At 43.8% G+C, this 22,478-nt stretch overlaps 1 protein-coding gene across 1 annotated transcript in view; it reads right to left on the bottom strand.

Moving 5' to 3' along the window:
- Positions 1–479: 479 nt before the first annotated feature.
- Positions 480–22,478, bottom strand: part of LOC126440173 (uncharacterized) — a 43,169-nt gene continuing 21,170 nt past the window's right edge. Inside the window, exon 2 of the mRNA XM_050090613.1 lies at positions 480–1,681. Within this exon, the coding sequence (XP_049946570.1) occupies positions 480–1,681 (1,202 nt within the window). The remainder of the gene's footprint in view (positions 1,682–22,478) is intronic.

Genomic DNA, 22,478 nt, shown 5'->3' with positions numbered 1-22,478 from the left:
AATGAGGTTGGCATTATCCCTCACCAAGTGATCTGGGATCCTGGAATACGTCTGAGATAAAATACGTCAACACCCATATGACGACCAAAGCAGAAATATCTACGAATTTGATCCTGCTTTTCGACAGCCACATAGTCAACTATGAAGACAGTGTTAGGCTTTACCTTTTCAGATGGGGGGAGGGGGGGATGTCGTCGCTTTCACTGAATGCTCTTACATTACACCATCTACCCCCCCCCCACCCCCCCCCCCCCCACATGTGGGTCCGGGGATTAGAATAGGCCCGAGGTATTCCTGATGCCTGCCTGTCGAAAGAGGCGACTAAAAGCAGTCCCTCCCCTTCAAGGGGTAGTTAGCGCCTGCGTCCGGAGACGGACGGTTCCACGACCTATATTTGCGGTCATTTTGGTTTTTCGCTTCTTCTCGTTTCCTCCTTCCTTTGGTTGGTTCCCTTCTTTGTTCTTCTCCATCTCACTGTCTCACTTACTCTTTCCCTTGCCTTCCTCTCCTTGCCTTCCTCTCCTTGGCTTCCTCTCCTTGGCTTCCTCTCCTTGGCTTCCTCTCCTTGGCTTCCTCTCCTTGGCTTCCTCTCCTTGGCTTCCTCTCCTTGGCTTCCTCTCCTTGGCTTCCTCTCCTTGGCTTCCTCTCCTTGGCTTCCTCTCCTTGGCTTCCTCTCCTTGGCTTCCTCTCCTTGGCTTCCTCTCCTTGGCTTCCTCTCCTTGGCTTCCTCTCCTTGGCTTCCTCTCCTTGGCTTCCTCTCCTTGGCTTCCTCTCCTTGGCTTCCTCTCCTTGGCTTCCTCTCCTTGGCTTCCTCTCCTTGGCTTCCTCTCCTTGGCTTCCTCTCCTTGGCTTCCTCTCCTTGGCTTCCTCTCCTTGGCTTCCTCTCCTTGGCTTCCTCTCCTTGGCTTCCTCTCCTTGGCTTCCTCTCCTTGGCTTCCTCTCCTTGGCTTCCTCTCCTTGGCTTCCTCTCCTTGGCTTCCTCTCCTTGGCTTCCTCTCCTTGGCTTCCTCTCCTTGGCTTCCTCTCCTTGGCTTCCTCTCCTTGGCTTCCTCTCCTTGGCTTCCTCTCCTTGGCTTCCTCTCCTTGGCTTCCTCTCCTTGGCTTCCTCTCCTTGGCTTCCTCTCCTTGGCTTCCTCTCCTTGGCTTCCTCTCCTTGGCTTCCTCTCCTTGGCTTCCTCTCCTTGGCTTCCTCTCCTTGGCTTCCTCTCCTTGGCTTCCTCTCCTTGGCTTCCTCTCCTTGGCTTCCTCTCCTTGGCTTCCTCTCCTTGGCTTCCTCTCCTTGGCTTCCTCTCCTTGGCTTCCTCTCCTTGGCTTCCTCTCCTTGGCTTCCTCTCCTTGGCTTCCTCTCCTTGGCTTCCTCTCCTTGGCTTCCTCTCCTTGGCTTCCTCTCCTTGGCTTCCTCTCCTTGGCTTCCTCTCCTTGGCTTCCTCTCCTTGGCTTCCTCTCCTTGGCTTCCTCTCCTTGGCTTCCTCTCCTTGGCTTCCTCTCCTCGGCTTCCTCTCCTCGGCTTCCTCTCCTCGGCTTCCTCTCCTCGGCTTCCTCTCCTCGGCTTCCTCTCCTCGGCTTCCTCTCCTCGGCTTCCTCTCCTCGGCTTCCTCTCCTCGGCTTCCTCTCCTCGGCTTCCTCTCCTCGGCTTCCTCTCCTCGGCTTCCTCTCCTCGGCTTCCTCTCCTCGGCTTCCTCTCCTCGGCTTCCTCTCCTCGGCTTCTCTGGTCTCCGCCTCTGCGTTTCAGACAGTCTGCCCTCTCTCTCCCTCTCTCTTCTTTTTCCTCTTCTTCCTTCCTCCCTGTGCGCGCCTGAAGGCCGACCCACGCGTTCGCACACGTAGCCGGTGACGGGGTAACCCGTAATTCCCTGCCCTGGGTAGACAAGTAAGGCACGCACGTACCCCCTGGTAAAGGCCAGGCCCAGGGAGGGGTGATTGCCTGAGCTGATACCTTCTGACCACGCCGATTGGTCCCTCTGTCTGTTTCTCAGGAGGTGTGACCTGAGGTGTAAACATTCACCTAAGGCGGGCGCCATCGGAGATGCTGGCAATCATGGGGGATTCCTCCGCAATGGATTTCACTTCTTCTTCTCTCGCACCTTCTGCCCATAAACGGAAACTTGACCAGCCACCAGTAACAAAAGTACTACCGCCTGCCCCACAGTTCCTCGTAGTTTCTCGATCTGAGGATGGCAAGGATTTTTCCTCTGTCAAACCTTTCGTTATCCAGAAGGGCGTAGATGCCATAGCTTGATCTGTCAAGTCGTGTACCAGGTTGCATAATGGTGCCTTGTTACTAGAAACTGAGAGCGCCTTTCCGGCACAAAAAATTGCTTCGGGCCACACTCCTGTACATGTTCCCTGTTCGGGTGGAGGCTCACCGCACTTTGAATTCGTCTCGTGGTGTGGTATATACTCGATCACTTGACGGATTGACTGACGAGGAGACTAAGTCTTTCCTCGCTGAGCAGGGCGTGACGGCTGTCCATAGGGTCATGAAAAAGGTCAACAATGACCTTGTACCGACCCAGACACTTTCCTTGACCTTTGATAGTGTTCAGCTGCTGTCACGTATCAAAGCGGGCTACAAGGTTATTTCTGTTGGCCCCTATGTCCCGACACCTACGCGCTGCTACCAGTGTCAGCATTTTAATCACACTCGCCAGTCTTGTTCCAATGTGGCTAAATGTGTCACTCATGGCAGGGATGACGATGAGGGTGACCGTCCACCTCCGTCTCCTCATTGTGTGAACTGTCAGGGTGACCATGCAGCCTCCTCCCGTGACTGTCCCATCTACAAGGAAGAACGCTGTATCCAAGAAATTCGGGTCAAAGAGAGAGTGTCCACCTCGGCTGCTCGCAAGCTATTTGCTAGTAGGAAGCCCACGCTGCTCCCAGCGGCAAATACAGTACTGTCCTCGGCTCTCCATGGACTACCAGGAAGGTGGCGACGCAGACATGCGATCTGACCTTCAGCACCACGGTCGTCTGTTCGGCCAGTACTAAGATCGCTCGGTCGATGTCTCCTCTTCCTCCCATCACCCCTCAGACACAAGCACCTTCATCAGCTTCTGCCAAGACGAAGACCCAGAAGTCAGATGCACGGGCCTTCAAGAAGGAACCGTCCCGTGCAGACTTCCTACGTACCTTCAACTCCCAGCCATCGACCAGTATTTCCACTAAACAACCTTCCAAGAAGGCTCATAGGAAGCACAGTTCTCCTTCTCCGCCATGGCACATTTCTTCTCCTGCGCCACCCAGCGTTTGCCACCCCAGGCCGTCATCCGTTTCGCCTGGCCGCACCACTGGTAGCCGAATATCTGGCCGTTCACCTGCAGAGGAAGCTCCCCCTCCATCGGCCATCTTGTTAAGATGGCCGATGAACCTATAGAACCAATTGACGATGACTGTCCGCCTACTGATAGCGGCGGCAGTGCTCGCTCGAAGCCAGGCCCTCAGCGGCCTCCAAGGTGACCCCTTCCTTCATCTTCCTTTTCTTCTCACGATGGCACTTATTCACTGGAATATTCGCAGCATTCGCTCCACCCGAGACGACTTGAAGTTGCAGCTCCGCTTGCACCATCCGCTCGTCGTAGCCCTCCAGGAAACGAAGCTACGCCCATGCGATCAAATTGCCTTGGCACACTACACCGTTGTCCGTTTTGACCTACCCTCTGTGGTAGGTATTCTGGCTCATGGAGGGGTTATGTTGCTGGTCTGGGATGACATTTACTACGATCCCATCACATTGCACACCGGCCTGCAGGCAGTTGCCATTCGAATTACTCTCCCCACTTTTACATTTTCCATTTGTACCGTTTACACTCCGTCATCTGCCGTTACAAGGGCAGACATGATGCAAATTATTGCTCAGCTACCTGCACCATTTTTGTTAACTGGAGACTTCAATGCCCACCATCCCCTTTGGGGCTCCCCAGCATCCGGCCCAAGGGGCTCCCTTTTAGCAGACCTTTTCAACCAGCTCAATCTTGTCTGCCTCAATACTGGCGCCCCTACTTTTCTTTCGGACACATCTCACACATATTCCCATTTAGACCTCTCTATATGTACCACCCAACTTGCGCGCCAGTTTGAGTGGTATGCACTTTCTGATACATATTCGAGCGACCACTTCCCGTGTGTTATCCATCTCCTGCATCATACCCCCTCGCCGTGCTCAACTAGTTGGAACATCTCCAAAGCAGACTGGGGGCTCTTCTCTTCCAGGGCGACCTTTCAGGATCAGACCTTCACAAGCTGCAATAGTCAGGTCGCACACCTCACGGAAGTCATTCTCTCTGCTGCTGAATATTCCATCCCTCACACTACTTCTTCTCCACGTCACGTACCGGTCCCCTGGTGGACTGCAGCATGTAGAGATGCTTTACGTGCTCGTCGACGTGCTTTATGCACCTTTAAACGCCACCCTACAGTGGCGAATTGTATCAATTATAAACGATTATATGCGCAGTGCCGTTATATTATTAAAGAAAGCAAGAAAGCCAGCTGAGCTGCTTTCACAAGCACCTTCAACAGTTCTACTCCTTCTGTTGTCTGGGGTAGCCTGCGTCGGCTATCTGGCACTAAGGTCCACTCACCAGTTTCTGGCTTGACGGTCGCGAATGACGTCCTTGCGGCCCCTGAGGATGTTTCCAATGCCTTCGGCCGCTTTTTCGCAGAGGTTTCGAGCTCCTCTCATTACCACCCTGCCTTCCTCCCCCGAAAACAGGCAGAGGAGGCTAGGCCACCTAACTTCCGCTCCTCGAATCGTGAAAGTTATAATGCCCCATTCACCATGTGGGAACTCGAAAATGCACTTGCCCGGTCACGGTCCTCCGCTCCAGGGCCTGATTCTATTCATATTCAGATGCTGAAGAACCTTTCTTCTGCGGGTAAGGGTTTCCTTCTTCGTACTTATAATCGCATCTGGATTGAGGGAAATGTTCCCGCATGCTGGCGTGAGTCTATTGTTGTACCGATTCCTAAGCCGGGGAAGGACAAGCACTTGCCTTCCAGTTATCGACCTATCTCGCTTACCAGCTGTCTCTGTAAGGTGATGGAGCGAATGGTTAACTCTCGTTTGGTTTGGCTGCTTGAATCTCGACACCTACTTACCAATGTACAATGTGGAGTTCGTAGGCGCCGGTCTGCTGTTGACCATTTGGTTACCTTGTCGACCTTCACTATGAATAACTTCTTGCGGAAGCGCCCAACCGCGGCTGTGTTCTTTGATTTGGAGAAGGCTTACACCTGTTGGAGGGCGGGTATTCTCCGCACCATGCATACATGGGGCCTTTGCGGTCGCCTCCCTCTTTTTATTTGTTCCTTTTTAATGGATCGACAGTTCACGGTACGTGTGGGTTCTGTCCTGTCAGAAACCTTTCGCTAGGAGAATGGGATGCCACAGGGCTCAGTTTTGAGCGTCGCTCTGTTCGCCATAGCGATCAATCCAATAATGGATTGCCTCCCAGCTGATGTATCAGGCTCCCTTTTCGTGGACGATTTTACCATCTGTTGCAGCGCGCAGCGCACATGTTTCCTGGAGCGCTGTCTTCAGCGTTCTCTTGACCATCTTCACTCCTGGAGTGTCGCAAATGGCTTCCGTTTTTCTGCAGAGAAGACGGTCTGTATTAACTTCTGGCGCTAGTTTCTCCCACCGTCTTTACGACTCGGTCCTGTTGCTCTCCCATTCGTGGAGACAACAAAAATTTTAGGTCTTACATTTGACAGAAAACTTAGCTGGTCTCCACATGTCTTATTTGGCTGCCCATTGTACCCGTTCTCTAAATGTCAGTGTTCTCAATGGTATGTCGTGGGGAGCGGATCAGTCCTACTTCGCCTATTCGGTCGATTGTCCGCTCCAAGCTGGATTATGGGAGCTTCGTATACTCCTCTGCACAGCTGTCCATCTTACACAGCCTCAACTCCATACAACATCGGGGTTTACGTCTTGGGATCGGAGCGTTTTACACTAGTCCCATCGAGAGTCTTCATGCTGAAGCCGGTGAATTGCCACTCACCTACCGGCGCGATATACTGCTTTGAGGGTATGCCTGTCGGCTACTGTCAGTGCCCGACCACCCGTCTTATCATTCCTTTTTTGACGACTCTCTCGACCGTCAATACTGGTTGTATGTCTCTGCCCCGCTACCCCCTGCTGTTTGCTTTCGTTGCCTCCTTCAACACCTTGATTTTTCACTTCCTGCAACCTTTAGAGTGGGCGAGAGCCGCACATCACCTTGGCTCCAGGCTCAGGTTCGCGTTCACCTTGACCTCAGCTCGCTCCCAGAGGAGGTTACCCCCGGTTCGGTATACCACTCCCATTTTGTCGAACTTTGTTCGAAGTTCATTAATATGACCGTCATTTATACAGAAGGCTCTAAGACCAATGACGGGGCTGGGTGTTCTTTTATTGTTGGGGCACAAAGTTTCAAATACCGGCTCCATGGCCATTGTTCGGTCTTCACAGGTGAGCTCTTTGCCCCCCTACCAGGCTGTTATTTACATCTGCCGCCACCGACATTCTGCTTATGTCATCTGCTCTGATTCCCCTGAGCGCCATCCAGAGCCTCAGTGATCCGTATCCAGTTCACCCTTTCGTGCACCAGATCCAACGCTCTCTTCAGCAGCTGGTGGACGACGGTTCTCCGGTTAGCTTTATGTGGGTTCCTGGCCATGTCGGTATCCCTGGGAACGAAGCTGCAGATGCCGCGGCCAAGGGTGCGGTCCTCCAGCCTCGGAAAGCTTCTTGTTGCGTCCCTTCATCAGATTGTAGCAGGGTCATTTGTCAGCGCATTTTGTCGCTGTGGCATGCCGTTTGGGCTGCACTTACGTACAACAAGCTTTGGGCCTTGAAACCTCTTCCCGCGGCTTGGACGTCCTCCTCACGCCTTTCTCGGCGGGAGGAGGTAGTTTTGGCCCGGTTACGAATTGGACACTGCCGGTTCAGCCATCACCATCTGCTCACGGCTGCGCCGGCGCCGTTCTGTCCATGGCGGTCCACCACATTTTAACGTCCTGTCCAGATTTTAATACACTGCATCTTGATCTTGGCCTACCATGTACTCTAGATGCCATTTTAGCGGATGACCCAGGAGCAGCTGCTCGCGTACTTCATTTTATCAACTTGACAAACCTGTCTAAGAACATTTGATTATGCTGTTTTTAATCCTATGCCTGTCAATCTGTCTTTTATCATGTTTTCCATTTTAGTTGCTGTTTTAAACTTGTGCCTCGCGGTGCATTCCTAACATAGTCTGGGCGCTAATGACCATTGAAGTTGTGCGCCCTAAAACCACAAAAAAAAAAAACAAAAAAAGAGCCGTCTACCCCATCTAACATTTTCTGCAGTAACTGGTACTTGGGTTTAAGCAGTGTTTCAGAGTAGACGAAAAGGTGCTTGAAGCGGACTCAGTCTGTGTGTGTTAACACAGCCATCAAGACATTTGTCTAACCACAGTTGGAAGGACCTACAATTATAGCTCGTATGCTGTTGTGAAGGAGTGCTCCATTCTTCTTCTTCTTCTTCTTCTACTACTACTACTACTACTACTACTACTACTTGGTCTTCTGGTCTTGATCATCACAGGACCAGTCACCAACAATAAAGTCCTTGCAGCAAGTGTGCATCACCCAGCCTGCCATGATACCTATTGTGCTATGTACTGGCGTGCAATAGGCTTTTATATGATAAATAGTGTGTGTGTGTGTGTGTGTGTGTGTGTGTGTGTGTGTGTGTGTGTGTGTGTGTGTGTGTGTGTAGCCACTATAGTGCAATCACCTTACGAACTGAACTAAAACGGCTACACGACAGAATGAATTCCACATGGTGTATTTAAAGGGAAGTGTGTCACATACATTAACGTACATTAAGGTGTACTAAAGTGCATTAACAATTGTGACATTTTTGTCTAGAGAAATAAAAAAGACAAAGAGAAAGTTAATATTATAAATATATTTATTTACTCGAGACATAAAATTATGATCAGCATGGAAAACAATAAGTTCATTCTTTTTCAAATGGTGCAACAGAAGTACAGTATTTCGAAAAGAGTTGTTTCTTATATCCCTCAAATTAAGCAAATGTATCTCATAATGTTATAGACCCATTGAAATAGTTGGGTATGCCATCAGTAAATTTGAGTTCAATATTCACAACACTTATTTGAGGAATAGCACAAGACTTCGGCGCTGCCGTTATACAGGTGCTAAGACAATGGTCTATATCTTCTATGTGAATGCTACATGTCTGAAGCCAGTTAATGATGTTACTGTATACAGCTTGAACTCATGGGCGCCATCTATTTAGTACTAGTTACTGCCATGTCTAGATTGAATAAGTTATCAACAGTCGAGTGCTGCATGAAAATACTATGACCCCCAGCACATTTGATATCCTCTCTACTTCGACGATCATCAGTTATTTTGCTCCCCAAATAGCAAAACTCCTTTACTACTTTAAATGTCTCATTTCCTAATCTAATTCCCTCAGCATCACCCGACTTAATTCGACTACATTCCGTTATCCTCGTTTTGCTTTTGTTGATGTTCATCTTGTACCCTCCTTTCATGACACTGTCCATTCCGTTCAACTGACCTTACAAGTCCTTTGCTGTCTCTGACAGAATTACAATGTCATCGGCAAACCTCAAAGTTTTTTTTTCTTGTCCATGGATTTTAATACCTACTCCGAAATTTTCTTTTGTTTCCTTCACAGCTTGCTCAATATACAGATTGAATAACATAAGTGATAGGCTACAACCCTGTCTTACTCCTTTCCCAACCACTGCTTCCCTTTCATGCCCCTCGATTCTTATAACTGCCATCTGCATTATCATACTCTTCTATAAATGATGTAGTGAAATGTGGCTAGTCCTCCCTCAAATGTCTACATCCTTCACATTCATCTTGATGATCAAACATGTGACGATGCTTTGACGGTGACAACACAGCAAAGACTGAATGTGCACCGCCAATCAGGTCATCTGAGTGGTGAAACAAAATAAGTCGCCGTCCTTGATGACAGTAGTTGAGTGGACGTGACGCAGTTGGCCTTCTTTCCAACAAAATTCAAACTTCCCGCCAAAATCCGACATCTTGAATGACGCCCTCTGCTGGTGGCTATGTGACTTAGCCAGTTGGACCTCGTGGCGAACACACCTGCATGATATTGTTGAAGTAATAATAAAGACAAGTCAAGTTTTACTGCCATTATTGTGCTGGAATTTGAGCTTGCCGCCATTTTCTACGGGGTTGGGGGTTAGTTTAGTGGACGTACCCCAAGTGGTCTATTTTCCTGCCATTTTCGTGGTGTGATGCATTATCCTGCTGGAATTTGAATTTCCAACCAATTTTTTTTCTGGAGGGTTAGGTTAGTGGAGGTAGCGCAATTGACCTATCTTCCAGCCAAAATTCAAACTTCTCACCAAATTCCGCCAACTTGGATGACGTCATGCGCTGTTGCTAAGTCTAGAGCCGCCATCTTGGATGACGTCATCGCCGTCATTTTGAATAAATTTGCAACAATGGCATGTCGGATATAACATACCTTGTCCCCCTACTGTTGGTATCCATGTAAATGAGGCAGCCGATATAGTAGGCAATGCTACAGTCTCCCTTCCTCAGCCCACTGTTCGCGTGGTGCCCTTCACCGATCTGCATTGTGTCTTATTTCGTCGTGTTGCTCTTTTATGGCACGCTCATTGGTCTACACTTCCCGCTAATAAATTGCGGGATGTGAAACCTCTTCTCAGTGCTCAGACATCTTTCTCCCGAACTTGTCATCTGGAGGAGGTAATTTTAACTAGACGCTGGATAGGGGACTGACTTTTTCGCCATTGACATCTTTTAAGTGGCGATGCTCCCCCACTTTATCCCCACTGCTCTCAACTGTGGATGGTGAGACACCTTTTTCTTGAGTGCCCCTATTTTACTCCACTACAAGCCCATCTACAGCTGTCGCCTGATATGCCTTCCATTTTAGATGATGACACGCGCTCAGCTGATCGTGCCTTCGAGCTTATCAGTGTCAATGAGATCACGTCGGTCATTTGAAGCTCTTTTTGGGAAAAACAACCCCCTCTCCTACAGTGGTTTCCTAAGTTTCCCTTTGGTTTTTTAGTTTCCCCTCTTTTTGAGTTTAGCTTTCATTGCTGCAGATTTCCCATTTGGTTTTTGTACCCTTCCCTAAGTCGCAGAGTGGGCGCTAATGACCGTAGCAATTTTGCGCCCTAAAACTGTAACAAGATAAACTGTAAAATGAAAAAAACTACTTCCTTAAGACATCGATTCCCTGTGATACATGCACAATATAGTTTCGCAGAGGTGTATGGCATCCTCTGTTCATATCCGATCACGGTTTAGAAATTATACTATGCCTGCATCAGTCCCATACAAAATGATCTTTAGTAACGGAGAATACCTCTCACAAGGAAACTGACCAACGCATAGCGACGATGTTCGACATGTGAAATTACAAGACATGCCGCCACTAAATCTGTAAACAGAACATCTGTCAAGCAGATGTATCCATGGGAATTCAGTATCTCACAAACTGCCACTAACATAGAATCAATGTAATTATGAAACTGAAGACTCGATTTTATGCCAAAGATGCGGCAGGTTAATGGAGTACCTTGCAAATATCTTCGTTCATCTAGAGGAAAGTGCCGAAACAAGATGGGCGTGTTTCGTCGTCGTCGTCATACCCACACACATGAGATGGAACTCCTCTGATGGCAGATCTGCTGTTAAAGATCGCGAGTAGATAGTGCTCTAAGCCTCAAACATAACATACAGTTGAATACGAGTCAAACACAGGTTATGCCACACAACTGATGCACCCTAACAGAAGGGAAAAAATTTTTTAAATGATCTGACGCAACATCTTCCTATCTCTAGAATGCATCTACCATTCAATCATCTACCATTAGATCATACTTCGTTACAAACTCATCTCAACCGGTCATTCCATCCACTTTCTGTCATCCTGCACGGTTGCAAGTAAGTTTAGGCGCAGATAGAAAGCTACAAACACAAACAAATCTTCACAAGCATCCCATACTTAGGCATAGTATCACAAAAAGTAGCTAACTTATTAAAAAAATATTAAAATATTTTTCTCCATAAACGGCAAACTTGGATACCACTTACCTCACGCAGGGAACACAAACAAGCCAATAACATAACACAGTGGAATATATAAATTACAATGTAACAGTTGCCCTGCATTTTACATAGGAAAAACTGGAAGAACCTTCCACACACGGTATAAAGAACACACCGACACCTTTCGACTACACCATTTTGAAAAATCTACAATAACTAACAACATGTATATTAATAAACAGACTTGACGACATCCACAACAGCCTAACTGTACTTCACACAGAACCCAACAGTAAAAAATTTAATCTACTAGAACACTTAGAAATAATGCTACACAAAGAAAAATGTTCCGAAAACTTGTTGAATGAACAAACAGAGTTTAACAGCCACAATTTTTTACACCTTCAAAAGTTTATTTTTTCCTGAGAAATCAAATCCATAATAGTACGAACAGCTGACAACCTACAACATGGTGCCAAATAATTATTTTAATAACACCTGTGTACTAATACTATCACGTTATCTTCTGTGAAACAAGAAAATCGATTATATTTATAAGTAGAACATCTGTATGAACGAGAATCTGTGGCAGGTTTACGTTCTGCTACTACAATGTGCGAGAAAGTGTGTGACTATGTATATATCCCAGTATGTACTGCAAAATTAAAGACGTATATTGTGTATACCAACTGCACAACAGAAGCAGACATCATACAATGTTAAACTGTAAGTTATTTTCATATTATTAACGCTGTTAAACTTACATCTAGAATATACCATGTTGTAACAGAAAAATGTAATATCAACAGGCAAACAACTAAAAAACCTAATGTAAATCGCTAAAAAGCACCTGCAGATGAGCCTCCAGTGCTCGAAATGCATAGTGCAGTAAATAAACGCAACTTGTGACTGAAGGCGGTTTGTTCTTCATTTTATTAAAGAATTCTTCCAATATGAGATGGCACCCTTGTCATCGATGGATTTCTTCTCCAGTGCGTTGTATGGAAGAATGGTGAAACACTTAAGTTAATGCTAACCAAATACGTTGAATACTTAAGAAGTGTGGTGGTCGATGGCTACCCAGAAGACTTGCCCACCAAGAGAATCAAATATGCTAAGCACCTCTGCCGAAACAAAAGACACACTACTCCTGAGGTCATATTTACCGAGCTAATAATGGTGACTATGACTCAGGAGCAGTTCCTTTCCAGAAATAAAGTACATCTCATTAGCTTGCTTATTTCGAGGCTCGAAGATGAAGGCTTCTCAGTAAGGCAAGCTACTGAAGACGCAGACCACCTAATTGTTGCCACAGTGCTTGAGGTTTCACAGGAGCATGAGAAGGTTGTGGTTGTTGGTGAGGATACGGACCTTCTCATCATGCTCAATGCCCTAGCCACACCATCAGCAAATATATATTTCTTGAAACCTGGAAGAGGAAAGACCTCATCAAAAGTATTTGATTCTAACAATTTCAAACTGGCAAAGATCAGGTCACTCATATTTCTTTACCCCATAAGTGGATGTGACACAACTTCAGCACCCTTCGGTCGGGGCAAGAAGGAGGTGGTCAATCTACTGGTCAAAAATGTCTTCTGGAAGATATCATACCTTTCTGAGAGCATGACACTCAAGCTGAAGCTATTGTCGAAGCTGACCTCCGATTTACGGAGGTATGGCAGGAGAGACTTAAGACAACTTGCGATTCGACCTTTTTTCCAAAGCGATTATGAAATTCAGATTCACCCTAGCATCCCTACCACCAACGTCGGAAGCAGATCGCCAGCATTGCTTGTGGACCTACTTACAAGTACAAATGTGGATAGGACACCAGATGGATCCGCTCCTCTGGGGATGGCAGGCTTCAGAGTTTGTCTTGGCCTCATTCCTACCTCCAAAGAACCAGCTCTAAAGAACCAGCTCCACAGTCTCTTCTCTCAACAAGACAGTCAAACGTTGACGTATGTGAAATTTGTGTACATACCTACTTTTACCTTCTCATCTCATACATTCACGTAAAATTCTGTAATTACGAAATATAATAATCACTACTTAATTTCAAGGAGTGTCTCTCTCTTTTTGTATCCTTCATATCAGTTTAATGGGTATCACTATATTATATTGAGGGTTACGAACGGATACCACGTACCTGACAAGACAAATTTCACAGGGGAGCTAAAAAATAACCTTTAATAAAAATTTTGATTGTTTTGATTTTTTATTTAGAGATAATCGCTTATTACTCACAGGTTGTGCATTGTATTTTTTGCATCATTTTGTTATAACATGCATTTTTCCACTTGCAATTTTTTTGAGTCAGAACTTTCTCTGACATCTGTCAGATACGAGGTCTCAGTTCTTAACCCTCGACATATGAAAAACTTTAATATTTTTCAAATTTTACAAAATTTTAGTATTTTATTCTATTACTATATTACATAAGTACAAGACAATTGGTTGCTATAGTTCTGTGTTTAAAAGACTGTACATAAGAATTACTGAAGAACTACATTTGAAATTGATGAGAAATGGTCCAAATTTAATGAGGAGCAGTACACAAATGGGTGGTTCAATAAATTCACTTTTGGTTTCATCGAATGCCAAATTTCTCTCTCCATATCTTTTTTTGTGAACGACACTATTGATAGGTGGGTTAGTTTCTACGATAATACCAAAAAACAGAGGTTAAAACGAAAAATTTTTATGAATATGTGAAATTGGTCCAATTTTGAAGAACACTAGTATGGAAACGGGTGGTCCAAGAAATATACGGATGGTCTCGTTCAATGCAGAGTTTCATGCCCTACAATTTTTAATTGCACTATGTTTTCGATTTGTGAGTCATTTACGAGATATAACCACGAAACCGAAAAATACCACTTTCTCGGGTACATTTTTGGCCCCCCGCACTTTTCCACAACTCGGCAGTGGGGGAAAACCTAGGATAGTCATACTGGGACACAAACGAAGCAATTAAAACAATAAAATTTTTGTAGCAATTATTTCCGATTGGAATGCTAATTCTACTGGACTAATTGTAAATACTGTTTGTTAGGGTGTGTGTGGCAACGGCGCAGTGCCGTATCACGCGAATGAACGCCACAATAGATAATAACATATGCACTAACCGTCGCATGCAGACGGCCGACATAGTAACCAAAATATTGGACATTGATTTACTCCAGGGTATAACTGCTCTCGGAACACAATTCATAGGTTGCAATCACATTCTAGGAAACTGTCGATGAATAACAATGACAGAAATAATGGACGCAGTATATCGGGACAAAACACGAGGCCTGCGCCTAACTGGACGCCACCCCCGCAAAATCATGCCGTGAGCACTTTAGAGGTGTCCCAGGAATGGTCCTCAAGCAACGCTGGTGGGTCATACTAAAACCGCCCCCATCGTACTCACTACGACCGTCAGAAAGGGGGGCGAGTGGAAGTGATAGACGGCATGAAGAGCAGTGGCAGCTGTTGGGTAAGAGCACAAGAGCACATGAACACCGTACCATTTGGCACCTTGCTGATTTATTGGTTATTTTTCTTTGAACGCTTTAAACATAATGTAGATGGGGTAACCCGAAATAAATGACACCTACCGCGCTACGCTACATTGTTCCCCTGACTCAGTGAAACTGAAACTTTGGATCACGATAACGGGCGCACATTCACGGGCCGAATACATACGGATTTGATAAGCAATGTGCACAGTTCACAGCACTCATCTACAAGTTTACATCAATGCCAACAGGTGACAGCGCACTGCAGCAGTCGTTTGCTTGGCATAAATCCCACTAGGCAGTTGGCACACTGCACAGATACGCCAATTCACCCGCTATATGGTAACATTAGATCGGACATTGGTGTATTTTATAGATATACTGGCAAAAAACACCTACTTTGTGAGATTCTGAATGAGATACAGTACATTAAGTTCTGGATTTTATCCTACAGTAATCCATTTGAGGCACTCAGAACCATAAAGCACATCATCGTCAATTGTGAGTGTAGAGCATTTATTCAATGCTTCTGAAATCTGTTGACCTTTCGGTGGGTCAGGTTTATCGGCACTGTAGGCCCACATTACATGTATATCTGAACATTCAAGAAAAGCTGTCTCACTGGTTTCTCTGATATTCACTTAAATTTGGGGGTCAAGGACAGTGTCCTTTTGGCCCTCGTGGCTCTCAGCGCCTTATTCGTGTTCTGGTCAAGTGACCTCATTGGTAGATGGCACTAGTTGAATTTAATAATTTCTGTGAAAGGCAGTGTGTGTTTGGAGTTGGCTGTTTACTGCGCAGGAATCGGCTTTCTTGTGCAGTGCCAACATCAGTTTTGTTGAACCTGTCGTAATGAGCGTACAGCATTGTGAGCCGGGAGTCCCCCATTTGGGGAAGTTCGGCAGCCGAGGGCAAGTGCTTACTGCATTCGACGCCCACATTGGGCTAAATGATAGTGACACAAAACCCAGTCCCCAAATGGAGAAAAATCTTCTGCTCCAGCTGGGAATCCAACCTGGGCCCCTTGAACCTGTATTAAACGCTAACAGAAAACAGAATCACCAGGAAAAGGAAGCAGGGCCTCTCAGACGACATTCGTTGTTTGAGAAAGTGAGGAAATCAAATAAGCGTGACTAGAAGCGAACATTCAACAAAGAAGTGTATAATATGCATAAGCTGTGTGCGTGCATCGTAATAATTCCCGATTATCGGCCTGGAAATCAATTCATTAACTAATACATGAATTGTACATGCATGAATTGTACATGCATGAATTGTACATGCATGAATTGTACATGCATGAATTGTACATGCATGAATTGTACATGCATGAATTGTACATGCATGAATTGTACATGCATGAATTGTACATGCATGAATTGTACATGCATGAATTGTACATGCATGAATTGTACATGCATGAATTGTACATGCATGAATTGTACATGCATGAATTGTACATGCATGAATTGTACATGCATGAATTGTACATGCATGAATTGTACATGCATGAATTGTACATGCATGAATTGTACATGCATGAATTGTACATGCATGAATTGTACATGCATGAATTGTACATGCATGAATTGTACATGCATGAATTGTACATGCATGAATTGTACATGCATGAATTGTACATGCATGAATTGTACATGCATGAATTGTACATGCATGAATTGTACATGCATGAATTGTACATGCATGAATTGTACATGCATGAATTGTACATGCATGAATTGCACAGGCATGAATTGCACATTTTTCAGAAAAACTAAAAAAGGCGCGAAAACTGCCACTTCCACAAATATATGAAATGGAGAGTAGTGAAAGACTAAACATTGTTTCATTCTTGCCATTAACTGCACTAAATAATATACAAAATAACAAAATTCCACATACATAAATTTTTTCAGACAAGTTGAAAATTATTATTATTATAGACAGCGGCGGAAGTTGTACAAATATCTTGATAAGCATAACTGTTTTACAGTAGATGCTGTTAATTTCACACTTGTGTATTTAACTGACTTTAAAAATTTGTGACCACCCCGAACATACACCTACGAGGAAACCTGATGAAAAGTTTCGTATGCTACGATATAAAGAGGATACAGATATTCGAGAAGAACTGTGAGGAGATTTTAAATCGTGCATGAAACTTAAAGAACTAGTTCAGGCAGCTGTGAATGCTGTAGTGGAGAGCATACCCACGACAGTTGTACTGGACAGAGGACCAGGTATTAACGTCCGTGACGTGAAATTTTCAAAAGTGTAACTAGTAAATCTAGTGTACCGATAATGCCATTCCAAAACTGTGTAGTCTCCGGTGCTACTGGTGCCAAGGGACAATTAGTTAGGTGACTGTGGAACGTGAGGTCCGAACAGTAGTATCATCTACATAATGTGTGCACATAATTTCCTTAATAGTCATAGTTGAATATTTGCATGGAAGTAAGGCGCTGCACGAATTTCAAAAAAGTTTGCATTGAAAAACAAGAGTCGCTATGATGTTAACTTTCGGTGCATACTACATTATATTATAGCGGTGTATTAAATTTAGCTAACATACTGAATTTTTGTTTAGACTTGGGACTTGGTGTCTATCATGGATCTCGAAAAAACTGCTCTGACGTATCAATGAAGCCACAGTGTAATATCAACATCATCTCTTATATTTCCTCAACTGTTTGAGATATCGAAATGAGATTTTGGCAAATGATAAAACGCAAAGAGACTATTTTTCCTTATGTTTATTATGCAGAACTTCATTTACCGTGTTATTCCACGAACTGGACTTTCTCGAAGAAAGCACATGCTATAGGTTTCGGAACAATATTAGACAGTACACGTTTATATTTATACCGCGGGTGTGGTTTTTCATAAGCTACCGATCTTACTTTTCCTCAGTTCCTTACTTCAACTTCATGAGCCACTGTTTCGGAATTCTCTCTGCACAACATGTTTGTGAGGTGAAACTGTAAACTCTGCTGTGCTCTGGCAAAAGAAGCAGGTTTTAACAGGGCAACAAGTGAAAAGTACAGGTATTATTAAAATTCGGCACTCATGATGCTTCTCTGAAAATTACAAATGGTTAATAAACCAGGCGAAAACCAATTCAGCGGAATTCTTTTTTGATATTAACGAAAGCAGAGGTGGCAGAGCTTTTCGAATGGTCACCATACAAGTGAGGGCTCCACTTAACACTAAACGAAAATTTTGAGCGTACGCTTCAGTTTAGAACGCACTCCCCCTCCAGCGCTGTGGAGTTCCTCTACAGGGCGTGCCCATAACCCCCACCACCACCACTACCACTCTCCCCAAACGTGCCCAGCCGTTCGCGCAGCATTATTCGGCGCGGGCTCAACGTTTCTCACTGTCAAGAATTTGTCTGTTTCCTGTCTGGTAGGCATGGGATTTCTGCGAAGAGGGGACGCAAAGATCGACCATCTGAACGGAACAAGTTGTAAGTTTCTTAAGGAAAACATCATGTCATGGTAGGTATTGCGAAAAAGTGAAGGCCAATGTCTCAAACTGATAAAAACTAAGGCTCTGTCCACTAGTAGTGGGCAGTACTGTGTTCATAATGCACTAGAATGTCAGAATACAGGAGATGCCATGGATATTTTATCCCATATTCAAACGAAAATAGGCGAATCAGGGCATTTAACAGAACAACAAAAGGCTGAACTAGCTGATTTGCTGAATAAATATTCAAATGTCTTACCGCATAATCCTGGTATCAAGGGGTACGAATATCATGCGCACGTAGTCCCTTATGAGATGTATCATAGGCGCAAACTAAGTTGACACTGCGCGCAGTGGCAACTGTAATTGCGAAATGCCTTCAGGTCAATCACACCAGTCATGCGCCGACTACCAACTTCGTCTGCACATACAGTACTGTCATGTGACATATTGCTTTCCCTGGGCCTAAGGAAAGGTGGTGCAATTTCTATTGCATATATAGTATTAATAGTTAGGATGGCATTTTGTAGTCAGTCCGGCGAATTTCTCTTCTAAAAATGAAAAAAAACTTTTCTAATTTTAAAGCATGATCCTTCAAAGTTAAGTGAACCTCTTGTAATTATAGATATAAATATTTCTGTTTAATTCATGACAGTCTCGGACAGATGATCGGCTGTACTAATCTCATGGACTAATGTATATATGCAAATATATTTGTATAACAACTGATCAAGATTTGGACACAAGCTTTGAAGCAGTAGAAGTACGCTTTGTTTCATGGTTTAACCACAGTGGCGTGTAAAGCTAGGAATTTTAAATATGTTCTGAACAGTACAATAGTTAATTCAAAATAATTTGGGAAAGTACTAATTTATGACAGATACATGGTATGGGAATGAATATTAAAATGTACACCATAAAATCACACTTTTACTGTAAGCACAACCAGTATGGGTAGGATATACCAGCAAGCAAGAGAAATAAAAATCTTTAGCTATGCAAGCAAGGCACAAATCTGTAATTGTGTATGGCTTATGTTTAGCTTATTTTTATAAACGTAGTTGCTAAGTTTTGGCAGGAGCCAGTAATTATTTTCTTGTGAATTTTTCTACATAAATAAAGCAAGCACATAGTACTAATACAAAAATCTAGGAAATGAGTTGCTTATTGAGTCTTGTCAATCTCGTAGTTACACAAAATTTCTCTTTGTGTGTGTGTCTGGATGCCCATGTTTGATTCGCGCACGCGGCGGACGGTTTATTTACCCATTTTTTTTCCTGTGGTAATTTTCGCTTATTGCGTAGACACCGTAATTTCTATGGAAGTAAAGGTCGTATAGCGATGCCATGTACGAAAAGAAAAAAGTTTTTCTTTTATGAAATATATTTCACATGTAAACATCAGGCCACTAAACCAAGTAACTAAGTACATGAGCGAGTACTATGAGAACATATAAATCTTGTTACATAGCTCCACCGCTAAAATAAAAAAAGAGAGATATTAATATACAAATAATTCAAGTGTTGTATTAAGCTTCACCTTGCATGAGAACAAAATACTTGCACAGCAACTATTTGATTGTCAACGTACACAGAAGCTCCTGAGAAAAGAGACACAATGATTCTGTAGATAGTGCAGTTTAAAACCCACTGTGGAACTCAGCACATACTGAAAGGCTACGCAAGCATAAGCAAATACAACATGTGAAAGCCCATAGTAGTACGTGAATCTGTACTCACCTCTGCTGCGTCGGATTATGGAGGTAATCGGATGAAGTATGCACGAACGCTTTTAACCAAGTGTATCTTCATAAGTGTTCTCGCACCGAACCACAAATAAACGCGTCTGATAAACGTGGTACTAACAAAGCGAACTGCTGTCTGCCGTTGTGGTATTCAGTAACAGTGCTTAACAAGTCCACAATTGTCACGTATGGTTGTGCGCGTTTAAAGTACAAAAACTTCAAGGACTGAATAAATAACCTGTGCCCTACAAGAACGCTAAACTACCGTTTGTCGTAGACAGTTTTATAATATGATTCGCTGAGAGCTGAACTATGTGCAACAGGCTAACAGTAATTCTGTAGTGTACTGTGTAGTGGATGTCATGCAGCGCTCTGACCGCTGACAGTGTTGCCAACAAGGAAACGTGTTCTTACTTTGAAATGAACGAACAGTAGTAACTGCGTATAAACTACATTAAACAACTGACTAGACAAATATGCTAAGCAAAACTCTTTTCAGTGCCGTATAGTGGATAACAAATGTTTTGTCTCTGTGATGCTGCACTTAATTTGTTTCGTATAAACGATGCTGAGGTGAAAAGCAGAAGCGCAGCCCGCGACACATCGTGCTAACCTTGGTACCAGCAGCAGGCATTTGTTCCTATGAAGCGGTTGGTGTAGCGGCAGAGCCGCAACAGAACAGATGATAGGAGCCGCCGACCGTGTGATGTGAGCTCCGTATCAATTACATAGAGAGTCGTATCAAATGAAATTTACAATTAAGGCTTCAACGCTGACTTGTATCACACTAAAGTTTAAGAACTTTACTGCAGTTTGTAAACTGTTGAGCCAAAAATAGCTCGGACTTGAAAACAATCAGTACAATAATATTGATAACATAATTAAAGCAAAACAATTTTGTGTGTAATTCTATTACGTAGCGGTTGTAAATATGAAGCAAACTTTATTTTAAACAAAACTGGATGGAAATTTTATCCCTCGCTGAGTTTTTTCCCGTTGGGAGGAATGGAAACAAAGTATAATGCCACGTAAACACAACTATTCACTTTTGCCTCAGTCAAATGTAAATATTGAAAAAAAGTTCTCATCCAATCCTGAAAACTAAGCCTTATAATAATGACAGTTTATTGATCAGTGCGCAAGTAAACTTTATTTGGTTATTATACAACTCAAGCAAATGAGAATATTTCTGAAAATAATTTGCCATCAGAAAATCATACATAACCAATACATTAAAAAAAGAGTAAAATTATTTTGAAAAATATTTAAACGAACAATTAAGTACTAGCTGGTAACTGATTGCATAAAGTATGTTCTGTTCATCATATAACTTCATTCATTCATTCATTCATTGGGCTTACAACACATAATATATCCTCATCATCTGTGAAAGACGTTTATGCCTTGCCCCCAAAGTGATTTCAAAAACGTATTTATAGAAGTCTATTAATACTGTAATTTATAGTACCGAAAAATGTCTTCTGTTTTTTTTTTATACAAAGAAATGTTTTGTAATTAAAATCGTTTGGATAGACACTTGGTAAGTGAGCGAAGCGGCAAATGCAAAATACATAGTGACGGTGAAGAAATAAGCGATCGTTACGTACTTCATCTATCCTCGCCTGATGGTGGCGTTTTCTCTGTCGGATTCTACAGAGGGTAAGCATCTGCTCCTGTGGTCCTTCGTATTTAGTTAAACATACGATATTAAGGGAAATGTATGAATCGCGTTTATTTAGAAAAAGCACACCTCTTGAGTCCTGTGATAACAACTAGGATTATGTACGAATATTTCTGTCACTATTCACAGCCAGTAAATAAAACATAACTGAAGAATTGTTCGAGGGTAGAACCACCGGATATATTACGTGTCTTTCGTTACTTACTTGAATATCTCCAGGTCGAACCACTCAGAGATCAAATTGCCGATCATTTCTTTTCATTTGTTGCGTATATCTTTACATAAGAATAGTATTAAGCTGATCGGTCCATTAACGTGAGACAATGACACAGGTTGTCGTTTCAGTGGACTGGTGGTGTTCTGCTTCACGATGTTATTCGACGGTGATGTAAACAGATGCTCAATTTGCATCGGTTATCAGAAATACACTACTGGCCATTAAAATTGCTACACCAAGAAGAAATGCAGATGATAAACGGGTATTCATTGGACAAATATATTATACTAGATCTGACATGTGATTACATTTTCACGCAATTTGGGTGCATAGATCCTGAGAAATCAGTACCCAGAACAACCACCTCTGCCCGTAACAACGGCCTTGATACGCCTGGGCATTGACTCAAACAGAGCTTGGATGGCGTGTACAGGTACAGCTGCCCATGTAGCGTCAACACGATACCACAGTTCATCAAGAGCAGTGACTGGCGTATTGTGGGGAGCCTGTTGCTCGGCCACCATTGACCAGACGTTTTCAATCGGTGAGAGATCTGGAGAATGTTCTGGCCAGGCAGCAGTCGAACATTTTCTGTACCCAGAAACGCCCGTACAGGACCTGCAACAAGCTGTCGTGCATTATAATGCTGAAATGTAGGGTTTCGTAGGGATCGAATGAAGGGTAGAGCCACGGGTGGTAACACATCTGAAATCTAACGTCCACTGTTCAAAGTGCCATCAATGCGAACAATAGGTGACCGAGGCGTGTAAC

This window comes from Schistocerca serialis, unplaced genomic scaffold (genome assembly GCF_023864345.2).
Source record: "Schistocerca serialis cubense isolate TAMUIC-IGC-003099 unplaced genomic scaffold, iqSchSeri2.2 HiC_scaffold_1353, whole genome shotgun sequence".
In the NCBI taxonomy this organism is placed as follows: Eukaryota; Metazoa; Arthropoda; class Insecta; order Orthoptera; family Acrididae; genus Schistocerca; species Schistocerca serialis.
The sequence above is the reverse complement of the archived record's forward strand: the minus strand, read 5'-3'. Positions and strand labels throughout refer to the sequence as shown.